We start from the raw sequence: 17,714 nt of genomic DNA on the forward strand, positions 1-17,714 counted from the left end.
GAAAACATGTTACAGATTCTAAAAATAGGTTGTGCATACATTAATGGCTATATTATGAGGTAGCCAAAGCTGGAAGGATGTTGAGCACTTTTTTAACTCCCATTGGCTCCAGGAGGGCTCAGTACTTCACAGAATCAGCCTGGGGGAGAGAGGAGGAGAACAAAGAACACAGTCCCAGCAGTGCTCTGGCTGTGCATGCAAACCTTTTGCAGTCAAACCACCCCACAGGAGCATGAAAGGATATTTCAGTCAGTAGCTCATTTCATCGAGGGCTCCCTCTCACCAGAGGTGTTCAGAAGGGATGATCTTGTCATATGAACTAAAGACTAAAACAGGAGGAGCTGCTTTGCCTTTGGACTGCACATTAAAACAACCCCTTTTAACAGAAGGGTGCACATTGTGGGAGAACAGAAAAAGGTGCCCACTCCACATTGTTTGCAGGTTTTACGGAGCTGTGGGCTGCTTTTTAAATCTCGTTATCTTCTTTACATTGTTTGTGTAAGTGGATAAAGCTTCAATCCCTCTTGCTTTCCAAATTATTTTTGTTACTGTTGAGCAATAGGTGAGCATTTTATTTATTCCAACACTGCACTGGCAACAGAGCAGAATGAGCTAACTGAGCATCTTTTTGCAAAGGCTCTGGTCTCCCATGTTTACAAATCTGCTAGCTGAGGCTGGAAATGTGACTCTCTCCCTCACTGTCGAGTCCAGACCGTCCATGTTTTCACAGCAGGAATGATTTTTTAAAGTCACCAGGCAAGAGAGGTCTTTGGTGACTCCAGGCTTGGGAGCTGTGACTGCTTTTTGACTTGCTAAGTGGCTTGCTGAAATCTTTGGGTCTTGAACACTTGTTCCAGTTAGAAGGAGAAATTATTAATGGAGCCAGGCACCTTGGACGCAATTTTTGCTTATTTACAAGAATGTAGAGAGTCAGCTGCCTTGAGCAAAGGAAGTCTGGAACAACCAGAGAGCCTCTTCCCCCAAAGCGGGCACTGTGCCCCTCCTGCCCCTCTCAGACTCTTTCCAGGGTGATGCACCAAAGCTATTCAGACTCCTTCCTCAGATCAGCGTTTTCCATCGCTTGAGTTTTGGTGGCAGTATCAGCTAAGGGAAATACCTCCCCTCTCTGCCCCCGGCTGGTTCTTCCTGCTCCATACCTCAGTACTGTGGTTTTAACCCAGATCACCTGGCAGGAGTAGTCACTGCAGTGCAGAAAACGTAACTCTCTGACAGTGCTGCCAGAGCCAGGCTGCTTTCAGATCACAGCCTGCCTCTGTCCTTGAGCTCTGACTTGGCTTTTCCATGACAATCATCACCTTTAGGTGTTCCTGCCCCAGAGACACTCTGCAACACCTCTCACCTCTGTTTGAGGTGGAGATGCGTGTTGGCTGGTTAGTGGCTGCTGCTATTTCAATAATCTATTTCCTTTAAAGAGGTTAATGATGTAAACTGAAGTAGTAAAACCTGCCAGCTTCACTGGTCGCGCTCACAAAAGATACCATCTATTTTTTTCCTTAGGGTGAAAACTACTTTCTTTATCCCTTGTTTGCAGTAGGGAATAAGGATACTCCTTATTACTTACTATAAAGCCTACTGCCAAAAGTGAGGACTTTAACTACGAATATAGTACAAAAGCCTCTTCCTACCCTGTGAAGTACATAGTTCATGAATGTGGAGAGAAAGAGGGTGAATCATCATGCCTCTCTGCTGAGGGGGTTGAAGGCATAATTGCAAAAGGGAGCCCTAAAATGACTTTCAAACAATAACAGGGAGAGATCTTCTTAGACTTTTAGATGAAGTTCCTCCCAAACACAGATGCAGTCTGGGAGATGATAATTGTTGGAGACTATAACTGGCGAGAGCAGAAGAAGGTGCTGCAGTGGACTGGAGGGTGTAGGACACACGAAGAAAATTTAGATAGTATGGAAATAGCTTTCAGAAGTCTTCATAGCTTGCTTGTATATGACAGAAGGCAAGTATCCCTATCATTTCCACTACACCAGTGAAGAAACCTGAAAAAAACAGGGCTGACAGATGTCACGGCACAGCACAAGGTTAGAGCCACAGGCTCATTCAACTTCATTTGTGTTTCTAGGCATGGTTCACATCGCAAGCGTAAGAGGCAGGAGTTACCTGCCCTTGGGCTTCTTAAGCCCTGTGATTTGGCCCTGGCCTCTTCTCAAATTCAGACAATTTTGCTGCATCACTTTGATTGTGTTTGCATCAGTCGAAGACTTTGGAGTGAATTTTTGGCCAGAATAACCTTCACAGGGCCTGAGTCCTTTCAGCAAGCTGATTAACAGTATGTGCTAGGTACTCTGCATGTATTTTATATGAATTATATTGTTTACCAGTTTGTGAAAGTAAAATGCAAGACTGAAAAATTGTTAGGTAGAAATCAAACTAATAAGTGGCCAAGAAAATGCATGAATTCCCGTAATATTTTATGACTCCAATGAGACACTAAGATCACAAAAATGCAAGGGGATAAAACACATAGTCGGTCAGCATCTTTATTCTCTAAGGTGCAATTGCCACTAATTACTTTTGTGTCAAAAATAGATCAAAATATGGAAAATACTAACTCTCCAAGTCACACAAGAAGGAATAAAATGTGTTTCAGTAAAAGCCTTTCTTTAAAGAAAGGCAAAGTCATGTTTCCCATTTTCTGCTGAAGAGCAGCTGCTGTGCAGTGTCCTGCCCCTGCTGCATCCACATGAAAAACTTGTCAAATGCAAATGCCCACCCTCTATGTACTTTAAAAAGTGCATGACAGATACAATTTGTAGAGCAACAATAAAAGGTGCTGATGTTAAAAGATACTTTCATCTGGAAAATGTCTATGTCCTTTGGGACTATCTGTCCTTCCTGCACATCCACTTTACATTCCACGCTGCAGATAATCTCGTGAGTCCTGCCGTCCTCCCTGGCACTCCACCAGTCTAATGCAAACATTTCTTTTCTATGCGTGAGCCATTTTCTGGCAAAACTTCTGGAGCCACACAGTAACAGATGACTATTACTAACCCAAATTTCACGAATAGCAGTTGTGCCCAGATTTAATGGCTGGCGAGCATTACACTGCTGTAATAGGGACGCTCAGGAGCATACCAGGGAGGTGAGAGGACATATATACACATGTCCTGCCGCTTGAGCTGAGAACGAGATTAAATTGTGGTGGGCTACCGACCCGCCCACAGGCAATGGGTGGCCACACCAGAAGTGCTCAGTGGCAGGATTTAAAGCTATGCCACAGTTTAATTTCCACTCCAAAAAGGGGATGTTCCACTTCTGTACTTCACCGGATTAAGATTCCTTTTTCTGGAACAGGATCGTCCTCATGAGGGAATAACGAACTGATCCTACATGTGCAGCATTAGGCATAGGATTACTTCTACTGTTCATACTCCTAAAATTCAGGATCTGGCATCAGTATGTCAGCTTCAAGCCCTTTAGATGTAGAATTTTCAGCATAGGCTCATTTTCCATGAGCAGGCAGTGACAGGCACATAGGGTTTTGTGTGATTTGAATATTTTAATTAAGTCAGAAGCATGGCACCAGTCAGACTGAAAGAGAGAAATAGAACCAAGCATTTAATGCTCAAGCCTACAGGACGGTGCACGGCACCCTTAGCCCAGCAGAAGTCGAGGACCCCCAACCAAGACCTTGCAGAATGCACCTGAAGCCGGAGCTCTGACAAAGTGCTGAGACCCTCTATCGAGTGACACGCAGTTTGTGGGCAGGCCGACAACGGCAAAAATCATTCTATTGCAAAGGCAGAAAATACCAGTCAGAACGAGCAGAAGTCAAGTGCTTTCCTTGCTTAAATAGAAGCAATGCAAGGCTGACATCTTTAAAAAAAGGGGGGTTACTCTCACAGTTCTCTTCCTAGAAGTTTCACTTCCTTAGGATATGTGGTTATTTCAGGTTACCACAGCAACTGTCAGAAGAAAAGGCATTTTATTTTCTTGTTTTGTTTTTACACGGAAGAACTGGGAAGACCACCGTGTACTGGAACAAGAGGAGGGATCACAAAAGCCTGCCCCAAACAAAAGGAGCTGTGTGGAGATCTTCCTACAGTACAAAGGTTTGTGACAATTCCTTGCCTGTGAAGCCCCACTGAATACTCTGAACAGCTAATACGGGATACTCAGGAGATGTCTAGCCCGACAGTGATAGGAAAACCCTTTTTGTGGTGACCCAAGGTGAAGTGGGTGGGCCTCTGCCACACGCTTTGCTCCAGGCAGGGGTACTCAGCTCTCCTTGGAAAGCGTGTGCCTTCAGGTTGTTTGCTTTGCCTGGTTTTGTATCGCAGCTGTGGGCCCAGTGCCATTCTCAGTGAAGTTGGTTTGGTAGGAATCGGTGCTGAGCGCCTCAGGATCCACTCCGACATCTTGAGTATCACCCGTCCTGTCTTCAAAAATGCAGATTTCTCTAAAGAAATGTCTGCAGGTGCTGTAGAGTGAGACTGCAGTAAACAGGCACGTGCCTTTCTGTTTGGAGAGATGGGGCTCAGTTGTTTGCATTCTTTACATACGACTGCGCTTCAGAGTGAACTAAAACCAGTTTTGTTATGTAGAAGTTAAATTGAGAAAATATACAATGATGTATTTGAATAGGGAGATTGGGACATCACTGCCTTTGTTGGTTTGGAGTTGGTTTACCATAGAGGCATGTGGAACCTGAATGATTTAGGCAGTTGCTAGCAACATGCTATCTGTTGAAAAGAGTATGATTTAGTTATTTAATTACACACTTTACAGAAAACTACTCAGTATCTTTCACTCCTGTGCCCCCCTCGCCGTGCTTATTTGTACTGTCCCAAGCTGATCCAGCTGCGATGTTCTGCAAGCACCACTTTTTGGCTGATACCTGTAACCGTGGTCTTGTCTCTGGGCTCTGCTGATTTTTCTGAGCGGTTAAACAGCGCCCGAATTGTTGCCGTGTGAATTCCTGGCCTCCTGAGCCACAGACGTCACGCTGGCAAAAACTGGCTTAAATTTGATAATATGTAGTGTGAGTGCAACGACCTCCGACCTCCCCAAATCACACAAACAGGAAGGGTCTCTCCAGCCCCAGGCCACGGCGTGACCCTGGGAAGTTTTCCACCACCTCCCTCCGTCCCGCTGAGCCCCTCCGCAGCAGAAAGCCGGGTGCCGGAGGCCACTGCCTTCAAGCAGAGGCCCGTCCCAGATGATGCATCCCACGTCACCACGCTGTCATTCTCTTGACCTTCACTATGTATATCTTAACCCTGCAGCTTCTTAGGCATTTTCAGGCATCCAGGTATCTCTCACACACTCTTCCTTGCCTTACAGTGCGTCTCCGGTTTTGCCAGATGACTGCTGCTGACTGCTGCAGTCCCTGCCAGCTCTCCCAGTGCCCCCCTCTCTGTGCGTTAAGACACTGCTTGGGGGTCCCGTGGGAAGGAGGGGCTGTATTTGCAAGCGCAGGCCTCCCCATCCATCTCCCCATCTCCCTCCCGTATGCGATGCTGCTGGAGGCTCCCTCAGGGATGGCGTCCCACCAGACTATTAAGAAAAGGCCGAGGGGGTCCCAGGCACCAGCCGGGTACTCCCTTTCTCCTGCTTCGCCTTTCTGTGAGGGACCTCCCTCTCCCCGGAGGTGCCGGCACTGCGGCCGGGGTCCCCGTTTAGGCTTCCCAGGGCACCCAGGGCCGCTTTTCAACCGTGTGTGCGCTGCCGAGGGCTGGCAGCCTCGCATGCCGCAGCTGGAGGCGGTGTGAGCAATTCCCCCTTCTCCTCCCTCCGCTGGCCGGGCTGGAAGTTTGGTTTTTTTGTTGTTTTTTTTTTTTTTTAAGAAAAAAAAAAGAAGAAGAAAAAACTTCTGGGGTCACTGGGAGGGGAAAAAATTTCCTTGTCGTGTCTGTGGCGTCTGCGAAATCGCCCCGAGAAGGAAGAGGAGGATCCCGCCACGGGGACCGCGGGTGTTTGGCGGAGGGGGTGGGCGCTGGCTACGGGGCCGGGGCCGGGGGGGTCACAGCGGCCGCGGGCAGCCCCGCTCCCCCCCCGCCCCCCGCTGCGGCCGTGGGACGGGGGGGGGCTCTGCCTCCCTGCCGCCCTGGGGAAGAAGGGGCCGAGCCGCCCCGCTCCCCGCCCCGGGAGGGGGTGAGAGCCGCCCCGCTCGGTGCCGGGGGCTCGGCGGAGCAAGGACAGGGGTGCCCGGGCCGGCCCCTCGCTGCGGGCCGCCGTCTATGAGGCGCCGGCGGGCCCTCCCTCCAGCGCCGGGAGGCGGCACAGCCCCGGCGGGCAGGGCCGGGCCGGGGGGGGGTGGCCGTGCGGCGGGTGGCACCCCCCTTCTCTCTTCCTCCTCCTCCTCTTCCTCCTCCTCCTCTTAACTTGGCCGCGGCGGCGCGGGGCGGTGCGCTTCGCCCTCCGCCGGCGGCGGGGGATGCGCGGGCGGCGGCGGGATGGCCTCGGCCGTGTTTGAGGGCACCTCGCTGGTGAACATGTACGTGCGGGGCTGCTGGGTGAACGGGATCCGGCGGCTCATCATCAGCCGGCGGGGCGACGAGGAGGAGTTTTACGAGATCCGCACGGAGTGGTCGGACCGCAACATCCTCTACCTGCACCGCAGCTACTCCGACCTCGGCCGCCTCTTCAAGCGGCTCCTCGACTCCTTCCCCGAGGACCGGCCCGAGCTGTCCCGCTCCCCCTTGCTCCAAGGTTTGAGCAGCCTCCGCGGGCTCGGCCCTCGCTGCCTGGCGGGCGGGCTGGCTTTCCGCCGCTGCCCCGGCGGTGGCGGTGGCGGCGGCGGCGGCGGGGCGGGCGGTCCCCCCCGGCGGAGGGAAGGGGGGGATGAGGAGCTGGAGCCGCTGCGGGACCGGACGGGGCGGGGGGGGGAGGGAGGCAGGAAAGCTGCGGGGACGTTTTGCGGTCGGAAACTCCGCCCGGGCTGTTGATTTCTGTTCTGTTTTTGGGGGGGTAAATAAACTGTGGGGGTGATGGGCTGCCCCGCAGCCCGGGGCCGGGGGGGGGGGGGGGCGAGCCCCGCGGGCTCGGGGTTCTCGCAGGAGGGAGACCCCAGCCCCGCCGCAACGGGGGCTCCGGGCTGGGCTGGGGGAGCAGAGGGGTCCCTGTTCGCGCTGCCCCTCCCCGCTGTCTCCGGCCTCCCCTCGGGGGTTGTTGGCAGGAGAAGGGCTGTAGCTGAAAAATCTCCGCGTGTTGGTATGTTGTTTGCCACAAGGAGAGTGGGGCGGGGGGGAGGAAGAGGCTGCGGCGCTTGCCAGTGGACGGAGCGACTCTGGGAGCTGGCATAATTCCTCGCATAACTTCTGCAAAACAGGGGAATTGCACCAGCGGTTAGATCCATGTTTTCTCTTTTCGTTTCTGAAGTGGATTAAGCCAGCTCGGGGGATGTTGCCCATGCTCAGGCCTGACTGTGCAGAAGCAGAATGTACCTGTTAAGCTGACTTGGGGGTTGATTTTAATTTGTTTAACGCTTGGGGTATTTTTTAGATACAGTTACGTGTTTTACTCTAAAATATTTCAAGTGTGGAGAGCGGTGCGGAGCATCCGCTCGTCTGAAAATGGACGTATGCGTAGCACTTCCACTCTCCCTAGTTGTTTGAGTAACTACATGAATGATTTGATTGAACAGGAACGGGGAGAAGCTGGTATTTTGTGAATGTTTTCCCCTCTGAGAGGATGGAAAAGTTCTCCCCTGCTCTCACTTCGCCTCTCACCTTGTGTGACCCTCCCCTTGCAGAGGGTCTGCGTTTTGACATTCTCGGGGCTGGTTCTCCACGCTGCACAGCGGTATAAATCCACCGGACTTATTTCTGGGCCCTACCTGTGTGACAGCGGGCTCTGTTCCCTGCGAGGGGGGAGCAGCGCCAGCGGGTCTCCCCCGGGGCTGACTCGCCAAGGATGTTTTGTGACGGGTGTTTAAGGCGAGACAGGGCTTTTTCTACTGTCCTGCCACATCCCTAACCTCTGCGGCGGGGTTGGGGCGGGGCGCTGTGTGCGTTTGTGCCTCATTTAAAAATGCTTACACCTACCTTTTAAAAATGCTTTTACCTTTTAAAAATGCTTACACCTTTCCCCCTCCTCATCTTCTTCGGGTGGCGGGAGCCGCAGCCCGCTCCCCGGCGGGCGTCCCCCGGCGCTGGGCTTTTCCCCTTCCCGCAGCCGGGAGGCGGGAGCTCGGCTCCGCCGCCACCGGCGGGTCCCGGGTGCCCTCTGCAGACGGCGGGGATGGGCGCAGGGCTGCCGGGCTGGCGGCAGCCCCGCCATCCCCTTGCAGCCCCGTGCGGGGTGGGAGAGGCTTGCGGGGGCTCGGTGCCGGAGGGCGGGGGGGGCTGTCTCCCTCCACTTGGGTGCAGGTTGGGAATGGGGGAGTCCGCTGGCTGTTCCTGCAGATCCCTGTCCCCCACCCCCCCACCCCCCCCTCAGCCCTGCTGTGTGCCCGGCACAGCGTGCTTATAGTGTCTCACGCGATGAGGTTGTTGACCAGGGATCTAAAATATTGCGAAAATGTATTTTCCATTGCGGGTGCCCTACCTAAAGTACTCCGAGCGTGATTTTTAGCAGTGCTGAGCGGCAGTAAATTCTAAATAACACAGCCTTTATGTGTATGTGGCACCTCAGCCCCAGCTTTTGAGGATGCTGGGTAGGTCTAGAGAGAATCTGCCTGTGGCCTGCAGGGAACAGCACCTGCCAGGGTCACTGTGACTAAAATTTGACTTCCCAGCGTGCCGGTAGTCTTTGTACTTGTTGGATTTATGGGGCTCTGAAGAGTAGCTTGGCAGCCAGGCTGGGGCGTGTGCTGGGTTGGCTGGAGACAGAGTCGGTCCTTGCTGGCCCTGGCCTCCTGCCCCTCCCAGCGCACTCCCTCCCCATCACTTTGGCACAGGAGCCCCTGCGCGTCCTAAAGCCATTCTCATTCCTCAGCGCCTGCCTTAAGTGAGCGTGGTTCCTCTCCTGCCTCAAGACCTATCACAGCTTTTGCAAAATACTACACTGTTTTCACATCTCTCTGAGGCACCGTTTGTGCAGTTAGAGCCAGATGGGATTATAGTCCCTTGCACTGGCTTTACTTGACAGTCCCAGGTAACAAACACCATTAGTGCATGAACAGCTGGGAAAAAGTAAGCATCCTCAGCCTGCAATGCTCAGTTCCTGCCTAAGACCTGGAGCCAGCAACCTTCACTTACCCTTATCTCAGGAACAGGCGCACCGACTTCAGTAGAATCAGGAATGAGCAAAGCATCAGTCCAGGATTTGAAAAATCGAAACCCAATATAAGCAGATCGTGATCTGTTCAGCTTGGTAAGGAGGTGGGGGTTAACTCTGCAACAGAGATGGAATAAAAATCAGGATTACTTTCTAAGCAATCACAGCACACTTCACAATTTCAGTAATACTGTTTAAAATTACGCTGCTCCTGCTCTAAAGAAAATTACTTTGCAGAGGGTGCTTCTCTGCATAGAGAACACTTCATCATACCAGCATTTTAAAGTGACTGGCCACAGCCTTGTGTAAATTCACTAAGTTGAAACATAAAAATCTCATTTAATTAAGTAACACTGACGCAAAGCTTCGGATGTGAGAAGACATTGCACGGTGCATGTCCGGTCTTTACAAAACTCCTGGGGTAAGCATGGTTTCTTAATGTCCTGTTTAAAAGCAGATGTCCTGCCACCTACAGTGAAGCTCAATATACTTAACCCAAAAAGAACACCTGACAAAAGCATGCTCTTGTGTGTGTTAGCATTCAGTCATATACATTTGTGTGTGAGTGTTTTTATATACATACAAATGTATATGCATATGTATGTGAGGTTGTATATGTGTGTGTGTGTTTATCTTAGGCTTTCTGAAAGAAGGTGAATATTAGCTGTGCCTTTTATCTGGAGGAAGTGGTAAAATGTTGCAAACCAAATTTACATTGCATTGAAGGACTCCAAAGTTCCTACAGATTTGCCTAAGGAGCATTAAAAGGACTACATTATCCTACAGCTCAGTCAAGCTGCAGTACCTTACATTTAAGGGGTATGGTTGAGGAGTGAAAGCTTGAGCTTATTTGATGTTATTAACTTTTTAAAAGAAGATTTTTTTTTAAAAATGTCAGCAATATTAGAAAGAGTTGGCTGTTACCATTATTGCTGGTTTCAGCAAAGAACTAGTACTGAACAGGAGTGTGCTCCTTTTCTTGCTCAGCAACAGCAAATGGCCCTCTCCTTTCTCCACCCCCGTCCCCTTGGACTGACTTCCACAATGCTCTCCCTCTCCACATATTTCTCAGATCTGCAGAGCGCTTTGAGATGACAGAGGAGGGGACGGGAGGTATAGTTTTCTGCACTGGCTGTTCATCTTCCCCTTTTTTTGATATGAGGAGAGGGGAGGTCCCGGGGGGAGTATGGCATTCACACAATCTGGTCTTGTCTTTGATAACTAATAACAACACGTGGCAAAGTGCACTCTCGGCATCTGGAGTGTACTATGATGCTAAGGGCCAAGGACGTTCAACAACACAAGACATCTTACTAGCAAGCTGGTAAACAAGGTTAGATATGTGCATACCTGCAGGGTGACTAAATATGATTCACTGTGATGTTACCAGTAACTTGCTAGTATTTTATATGTGTCTGAAATGTGCCCATCCCTTGCTCTAGGCAAATGCACAAAAGAGGAGCACAGAAAAACACAGGCTAGTTCACTCTTAGCAGAGCTAGAACACAGCCTAATGTTACTAAACTGTCTGTTTCTATATGTAAAATAAACAACTTTTCTATTTAAATCCCTCTTCATGAGAAAAGCAGCCCTGTGGACTTAGAAGCCAACTTAAAAGTGATAATTTAGAAATAGTTGCAATGACCCAATAGACACTGGAAGTGAAGTGTAAACCTGGAAAAGTACTCTTTTTTTCTCTCCTATTTTCTGTAAATATTACTTCTGAGGGGTAGTAATCTAAGATTTATTCTAGAACTTGATCCAGGTTAGTGCAGTCAGCAGTCAGACAGCTGCCTCTGACTTCAGTGAGGGCAGGATCAGTCCCTTAAGTCCTGGACCAGGAAGCCAGAAGAGCACGTTAGCAGCCTTTCGAAGTTGGGATTTGTTTTCCCCTTGGAGTGGCAGGTTGGTTTCTGGCAGTCCTCCTCTGCCACTGTTTTGTTGCCTTTGTCATCAGAACAGAGGCTCAGATGCTCTTCCAATGTTGCTGTTCATGTTGCGCCTACGTGTAGCGCCTGGTCCTGCTCTGATACTCTGAGCCATCAAGTCAGAAACTCTCTTCAGTCTTACAGATTTTTTTTTTTTTTTGGTAGCTGGGCTCTCTCTTCCCAAAGTGCTCATTTTCCTCCCCCTTCTTTCTTTCCATCCCTCCTCTGACTCATTCTGCTCTGTCGTGGCCTTTTTTCCCCTTGCTCTCTTTTCTGTTATTTTCTCTCTGCTTCTCCAAGTCGCTTTCCCTGAGCTGCTTTCTGTTCCCTTTCTTTGCCTTCAGGTTCCCCTCACCGGCTTGCTGCCATCCATGGTTATCTGTGGCTCTCCAGAACTTTTCTGTTCCTTTCTGCCTTGTTGGCGCTCAACCTCTGTCCGTCCATAGAAGTTCTCCAGTAGCGGTGGAGATTCCCTATAGAGACTTTGTGTCTGTAGCTTGCCTGGTAGCATAGAGGTAGTCACTTCACCTGCAGCAGACCCTGAGCAGTCTCTCCCAGATGACTAACGCAGAGCTCTAGCTCTGAGGCTTGTGCCTGCCCTCCGGCGTGGTTGCCTCATGCAGGAAGCAGATGATCAGCTGTCTTCTGTGTCCGAGTGGCTGTGCACCGGGAAGCACATGGGAAGCTCCTCCAAGGCTGCCATTGGAAGGACTTCTGCAAAGCAGAAGGCAGTTCCTGAAGAGCCACCCCAGGAACATTATGTTTGCTTGCAAATGTCGCATTCATAACTTACGGTTTTCTATATGCTGCATTATAATGTTGTTGTTGTTTACAAGACCATCTGGGAGTGTGATTTATGAGAAGAGGGAGCTCTACAGAGCAGCATAGTGGTTTCCACAGACAGCAGCTGTTTCGGTGCTGTGACAATACAGATAAATACACGGCATCTATTGTGCTCTTTTCATTGTTGACATTGTCAACAGTTCATTAGTGGAGCTTGCTCAGAGCTTCTGTCTGGCAGGCAAAGAATGCAGCTCTTGGTTATCAGGCTCTAGCAGTGCTGTATAACCAAAATTAAGTTTGGGGCTTCTGGGCTTGTTTTTTATTAGCTGAATTTCATGGTTCATCAGTAATGATGGAGATAAATGAAGCTGGCTGTGTTGTTATAAAGCTAGGCACAAGTTGCCTTTTTGTGGTGGACCGAGGCAATGTGTCTGGGAGGATTTTGGTGGAAAGGAATGGAAATGAGGTTGTTTTTTTCATGACAGTTCTCACCTGATAAGAATTCAGCACTAAAAATGGTTGTAGGGCTTGCATTTTTCATCAGGCTTTGACTGCTTTGTTCGCTTTTATCTCGTGCTTCTTTGACATCTTTTTCTTTCTTGTGGCTCATCAGGCACCAAGAGGGGGAGCTCTGTGGGGAAAGCCAGTCTGCTGAGTTCTGTCACCAGGAGGTGCCGTCTCCCCTCCAGAGATCCTGGGAGATCCCATAACTAACAATACATGTGTGGAAAACCCATCAGCTGGAGGGTCTGGACTTCTCAGCTTTTAACTTGCCTCCTCGCTTTGCATGGGTATTCAAGTGTGCCAGGGCCCTCAGGTGGTCACGATCACAACCTCTGCTCTGGGCGATTTCAGCTGGACAGTTGTTTGGATAGGACTTTGCTCCATCCGTATTTTTATATCTGCTGCATATGAACTGCAAAAGAAGAAATGGTGTGTGTTAGAGCTAGGTGTGTGCAGTTCAGGCAGGGGTTTGAAAGCTCTCTGTCTTTCTGCATCTAACCGATTTCTCTCAGTATCCTCAATATGCTTGTTGCTACCTAGTGGGACTTCTAAAAGTAGGGAGTGACTTACATGCACTTTGTGTACTCATACTTTTAAAAAAAACTGTCCCTATTTTGTTCCTCAACATCAAGTTTAAGAAGAGCAGCACAACATGTAACAAATTTCAAAAATCCACCTACTTGCACCCCTCTTTTGAACTCCATTGTATCCTTTTAGCTGCTCTCTGAGCAATGCCACGAAGATGGATCTTGTCAGTGATAACTGCATAAATAGTAAACCCTTTGTAAAGGTTTTAGAGACTGTAGTGACTCCTGTCATATGAGATGAATGAATTTCCCCATGAGGGGAAGGGGCAAGTGTGTCTGCCCCAAGAGAGGGGTGTTGCAGAATTAGGCAAGAGGCATCAAAGAGTTGCTGCCAGAGCTGCCAGACTAAGTCAAACCAGTGCCATAGCTAGCTCTGGGGTCCTGTCCCTAGTGATGAGAACCAGATGCTGCAGAAGACAGCATAACTAATCGGCAGAGAACAGAAAAGTGACAGTCCTGGTCTTTAGTAATTGAAGATCTGATAGCCCTGACTGCCTGTAATTATCTGCCCTTCTCTGGATCTTAAGTCTTTGGACTTAAGGGATTCCTGTGGTGTTATTTCTGCAGCATTAGTGAAGAAAAGTTGTGTGAAACAAGCTTTCCCATCTGCTGTTTTTTTGAGTTTCCTGCCTTTACATACCACTGAGTATTCCTTTGTCCTTCTAACGACCTTTTATCCTATTCTCCTCTGTCAGAGAGGAGGCAGCCGTAAGCAGGAGCTGCTTTGGCCTCTTCAGAGTCCAGTCTGAGGTGGCTAATGCCAGAGTTCCCAGGCAGTGAGGTTGAGGGAAAACGTGCCTGCGGGGAGGAGGGATGCTAGCAGGGCAGCTGCTGGGAGGAGGGAGGCATCGTGGCCATGAAGCAGGGAAAGATGCCAGCTGAAGTGGTATTGAGAAGAGCCTGATTCCGCAGAGGGAGGAAATGGGAAGCAGTGCAAAGGAGCAAAATAGCGGAAAACTCTGGACTGAGTTGCCACCTTTCAGCCCTGATCCGTGTCCCAGCTGAGTAGCTTCAGTTCCTGCATGATTCTGTGGAATATCTGTCCGTGGGGATATTCAGAAGTCAACTGGACATGGTCCCCAGCAGCCTAATCTGACTTTGGTCTTGGCCCTTCTTTGGATGAACTGGACTGAACTCTTCTATTGGCCATTATTCTGTGATTTTTGTACACCTCCTCTTGTGGCTGAGACCTTCCTGCTATCGCTCTATCTACATCCTGAATTCTGTGTGTGTGCACATGGGTTAGAAGATATCTGAGGGAAAGGAGGAATGAGGGTACAGGATAAAAAAGATTGAGCACTGCAGTGTTAATGAATACTGTAACTGGGGAAAAGGGGCATATCTCCTCTTGACACTGTACAGTCTGGTCAGGAGAGAAAGCAGAGTAGCAGTCCCCTGTGCAAGACAGCTTATGTGTCTTCCCTAAAGATTTGAAATCCCTAACTGCTGCTCATGGGCTTGTGCAAAGAGAGAAGGATGGGCTCAAGATCTGAATCTATAAGCCTTAAATCTTTCTTGCAGTGTAGGTTAGCAGAACACAGTAAGATTTCTCCCTGGATTTATTCGCTACCCCTTTTTTCACTTTGATATCGACTCTGCAGTCTTCCCATAGGGGATGGAGAGAGGATTAGGTGAGGAGGGCTCAATGCAGTATTTTAATCTTCATGTACATACTAAAATACACAGCATTTAGGCCTATTGCTATTTGATCTTGCACACATCTTCATAAAGTACACCTTGGCTTCTGCTCTTGCTCAGCCTCATATACATATTGAACTGATTTTGAGAAAGTAGGAGATCTCTTGGACATTCTTTGTTCCTCTCCTCACCACAAGCCTGAAGTGGAGTCCTTCAGATTGGAGAAATAGGGTTTGCCCACAGTTAGAGATCACGTATGCATAGCAACTTGTACATAGCAACACCTCTCCAGAAAAACAGACTTCTATGTGTCATCATTGAGAGATGGCATATGAGACGTACTTGACCTAGGCATGAACTTACTCCTCCTTGGAAGGTACTAGAGGATTGTTGAGACAACCTGCTCATTGTGGACACTGACCGTCAGGACTGCATTGCGATTTCATTATGAGCCATGGAGGACACGCTGCGACTCCTGTCCTGCTTCGTTAGGTGGAAGCATGCAGTGCGTTATCTGCTGTTGTCAAAATGTCATTAGTTGCAGATTTGGTGGCTTACATGGCAGTAGTAGGACAGGCCTACCAAGGCTTGTGTGTTGACATCAGGAATTGGCTCCCAGTGCGTTCTCCTCCTCTGCTGAGCTCGTTTCCTCCTCGTTTGCAGCTCTGGGCCCCTCTCCCACGCCGTGAGCCAGCGTGCCAGGTCCGCAGCTGCTGGCCTGCTCTCTCAGCCTCCGGCAGCTGCTCCGGCACCAGGGTCCCCGAGCAGGAAGGATGCTGCAGGCCTCTGGTGCTGTTTGTGCCACGTTTTTTCCAGAGACGTGTTGCTATGCGTAAAGTTGCTATTTACGCTTGGTCTCAAACTGCAGGCAAATCCTTTTCACCCAGTCTTAAGGACTCAGCCTGGGGCTCTTGGTCTGGAAAGGAGCAGAGAAGATGTCAAAGGGACTGAATGAGGTTGCTGACTATGGGGGTTGTGCACACAGCAGAACCGGGCTAAAAGCAAACATCCCTGGTACAGGTGAGTGCTACCCAGGGTCAGGCAGTGTGCCCGTATCGTCCCTCCTGTCACCCAGCGAGTGGGCTCCCTTGTGCGCAGGGTAAAGAAATCTTAGAGGTTTGTGGTATTTGGCAACAGGGTTTGTGGTAAAAAAGGAGCCAGTGGGGCTTCAGTTTTCCTCAAGCCCTATAAACGTAGGTGCTTATAGCATTTAAATCACTTGAAATGATAGTTAATTGTCCAAGCACAGTACGGGTAAGAAAACAGAGAGCAAAGTTTTCCTGGGAGGAGTTTGCGCATGTTTTCCATTAGCAGTCAGACGGGGCCAGGGCAGAGGAAAAGGCATGAGAACAGCCTTTTACCGTGACCTCACTAAGAGATTTCCCAGCTCTAAGCTCAGCTCTGTTGCCTGATCGAACAAGTGGAAGAAAGCGCAACTGATTCCAGGCTACTGGTTGCTTTACTGGTGTCTTATTTTTATTTTATAGCAAACTCTCTGAATAAGGGTTCTTGGGGTCTAAAAGCCCCAGATGGAAAGATAGGAATGTATTTATGGTCCATGGGCAGAGAGACAACAGCCTCAGGACATGCTGTAGCTGCCATACGAACGCTGCATACGTGGCCAGTGAGTCCCATGCACTCCAGATGCATCCAGCTTGTGGTGCGTTTGTGTCAGGGTAAATGAATGGTGGAGTTGCTGGGCTCTGTCTGCAGAGTCAGCTGGCATGTGCATGTGTTTGTTCAGGCGCTCCCAGCGTCTGGAGATCCTATACAAGTCTCTGGCTTTTTGGTTTTTGGATTTTTTTTTCTTTCTCTCTGCCTTGTTAAAGCTTCTGAACAGGAAAAAGAAGACAGGCAGGGGAGAAACCCCCACAAAGTGAAGAATAGAGATGGAAAGCTTGGGTGCAGTTCTGTGACCCTTCTTTACACAAGTCCTGATTCCTGCTCAAACTCAGTCTAGTGCGTAGTTAAGAAAGGAGCTTGAATGGGGCATCCTAGCCTGCAGTCTCTTGCTTCTTCTGCGAAGGCTGGGGTTTCCTGAGGAGAAGCCTTCGACAAGAGCAGTTCGAGGTATTCCCCACTGCTTGCATAATTGTGCTGGCAAAGTAGAGGCAGCCCTGTGTTGCGGTGTGGGAGAGGAAATGAGTTGCAGGGGAGGGTGAGAGCACCTTAAACCAGTGTTGCCACCGGAGACTTCACCTCGCTAAACCACAGTGTTCCTCACGCACGTATGTGCTGTGGTTGATGACAGCAGCCAGTTAGCGAGCGCTGAAAGGGGGCGAAAGGGGGGACTGGGGCCTCTGCTCCTCCCCGCTCCTTGGGCAGGCAGTGCCTTGCTCTGGTTAGCGTGGCTGTCAGGTTGTGAGCAATCCCTTGGGTTGTGGGATCATGGGCTACAACTAACTGAAAACCGCAAGGGCATCTGTTAACTCTTAAAAACAGAGACTTGTAGAATTAAGATAAATGAGGGCCTTACAAACTTTGTGGCTATTGCAGAAGAAATTACGGGGTTATATATATATAGCCAGTCAAGTGGTTTCTGTGTATTTGGACTGTAGACGTATGAAAAGGAAGGCTTTAGCTGAGCCAAACTGAATTCCCTCTACAGGGAATTCATGTAAGGTCAGCAGCTTTACATCCCAAAGCTGTGGATCTGTAATCATTAAGCAAGAATATAAGAAGCTATCCAGGCAGATGTATCACTTACTCTCCTTCCTACGCTGTCTGCCTTTTGGTTTTGATATTAGTAAAACCTTCAGAAAGAAACGGTTTTTATCATGTCAGATGTTACAATTCATCTGTGCCAGTTTCCAAGTCAGAGTGTGGGTTTGCATGGCTGATGCCTTTCCAAGATCTGGAAGGAGGAATATACCAGGGCTGGAAATTCCTGGTGAATGCAAGACACTGTAAAACCTCCCACTGGGTGATCTGTGACAGTGCAACAGGCTGATGGCCTTGTCCAGCTTCCCTTGCTGAAACATAAAAAGGCTGTGTGGAGCTGCAGATGCTTTCCCTGATTATTAATGAGAGAAAATCCTAACTGCTTGGCTGGTTTTCCTCACAGGATGAATGCTCAGTG

General features: G+C 49.5%; 1 protein-coding gene across 2 annotated transcripts in view; it reads left to right on the forward strand.

Moving 5' to 3' along the window:
* The first annotated feature begins 3,898 nt into the window (after positions 1-3,898).
* The window catches only part of PXDC1 (PX domain containing 1), a 28,628-nt gene continuing 14,812 nt past the window's right edge, over positions 3,899-17,714 (forward strand). The window contains exon 1 of one of the 2 annotated variants that reach the window (XM_052780047.1): positions 3,899-4,088. In XM_052780047.1, coding sequence (XP_052636007.1) covers positions 3,914-4,088 — 175 coding nt within the window. In that variant the 5' untranslated portion in view covers positions 3,899-3,913. Of the gene's footprint in view, positions 4,089-6,197; positions 6,688-17,714 lie in introns of those variants that run through there. The other variant, XM_052780038.1, reaches the window with a different exon arrangement.

The sequence above is a fragment of the Harpia harpyja genome, chromosome 1 (genome assembly GCF_026419915.1).
Source record: "Harpia harpyja isolate bHarHar1 chromosome 1, bHarHar1 primary haplotype, whole genome shotgun sequence".
NCBI lineage: Eukaryota > Metazoa > Chordata > Aves > Accipitriformes > Accipitridae > Harpia > Harpia harpyja.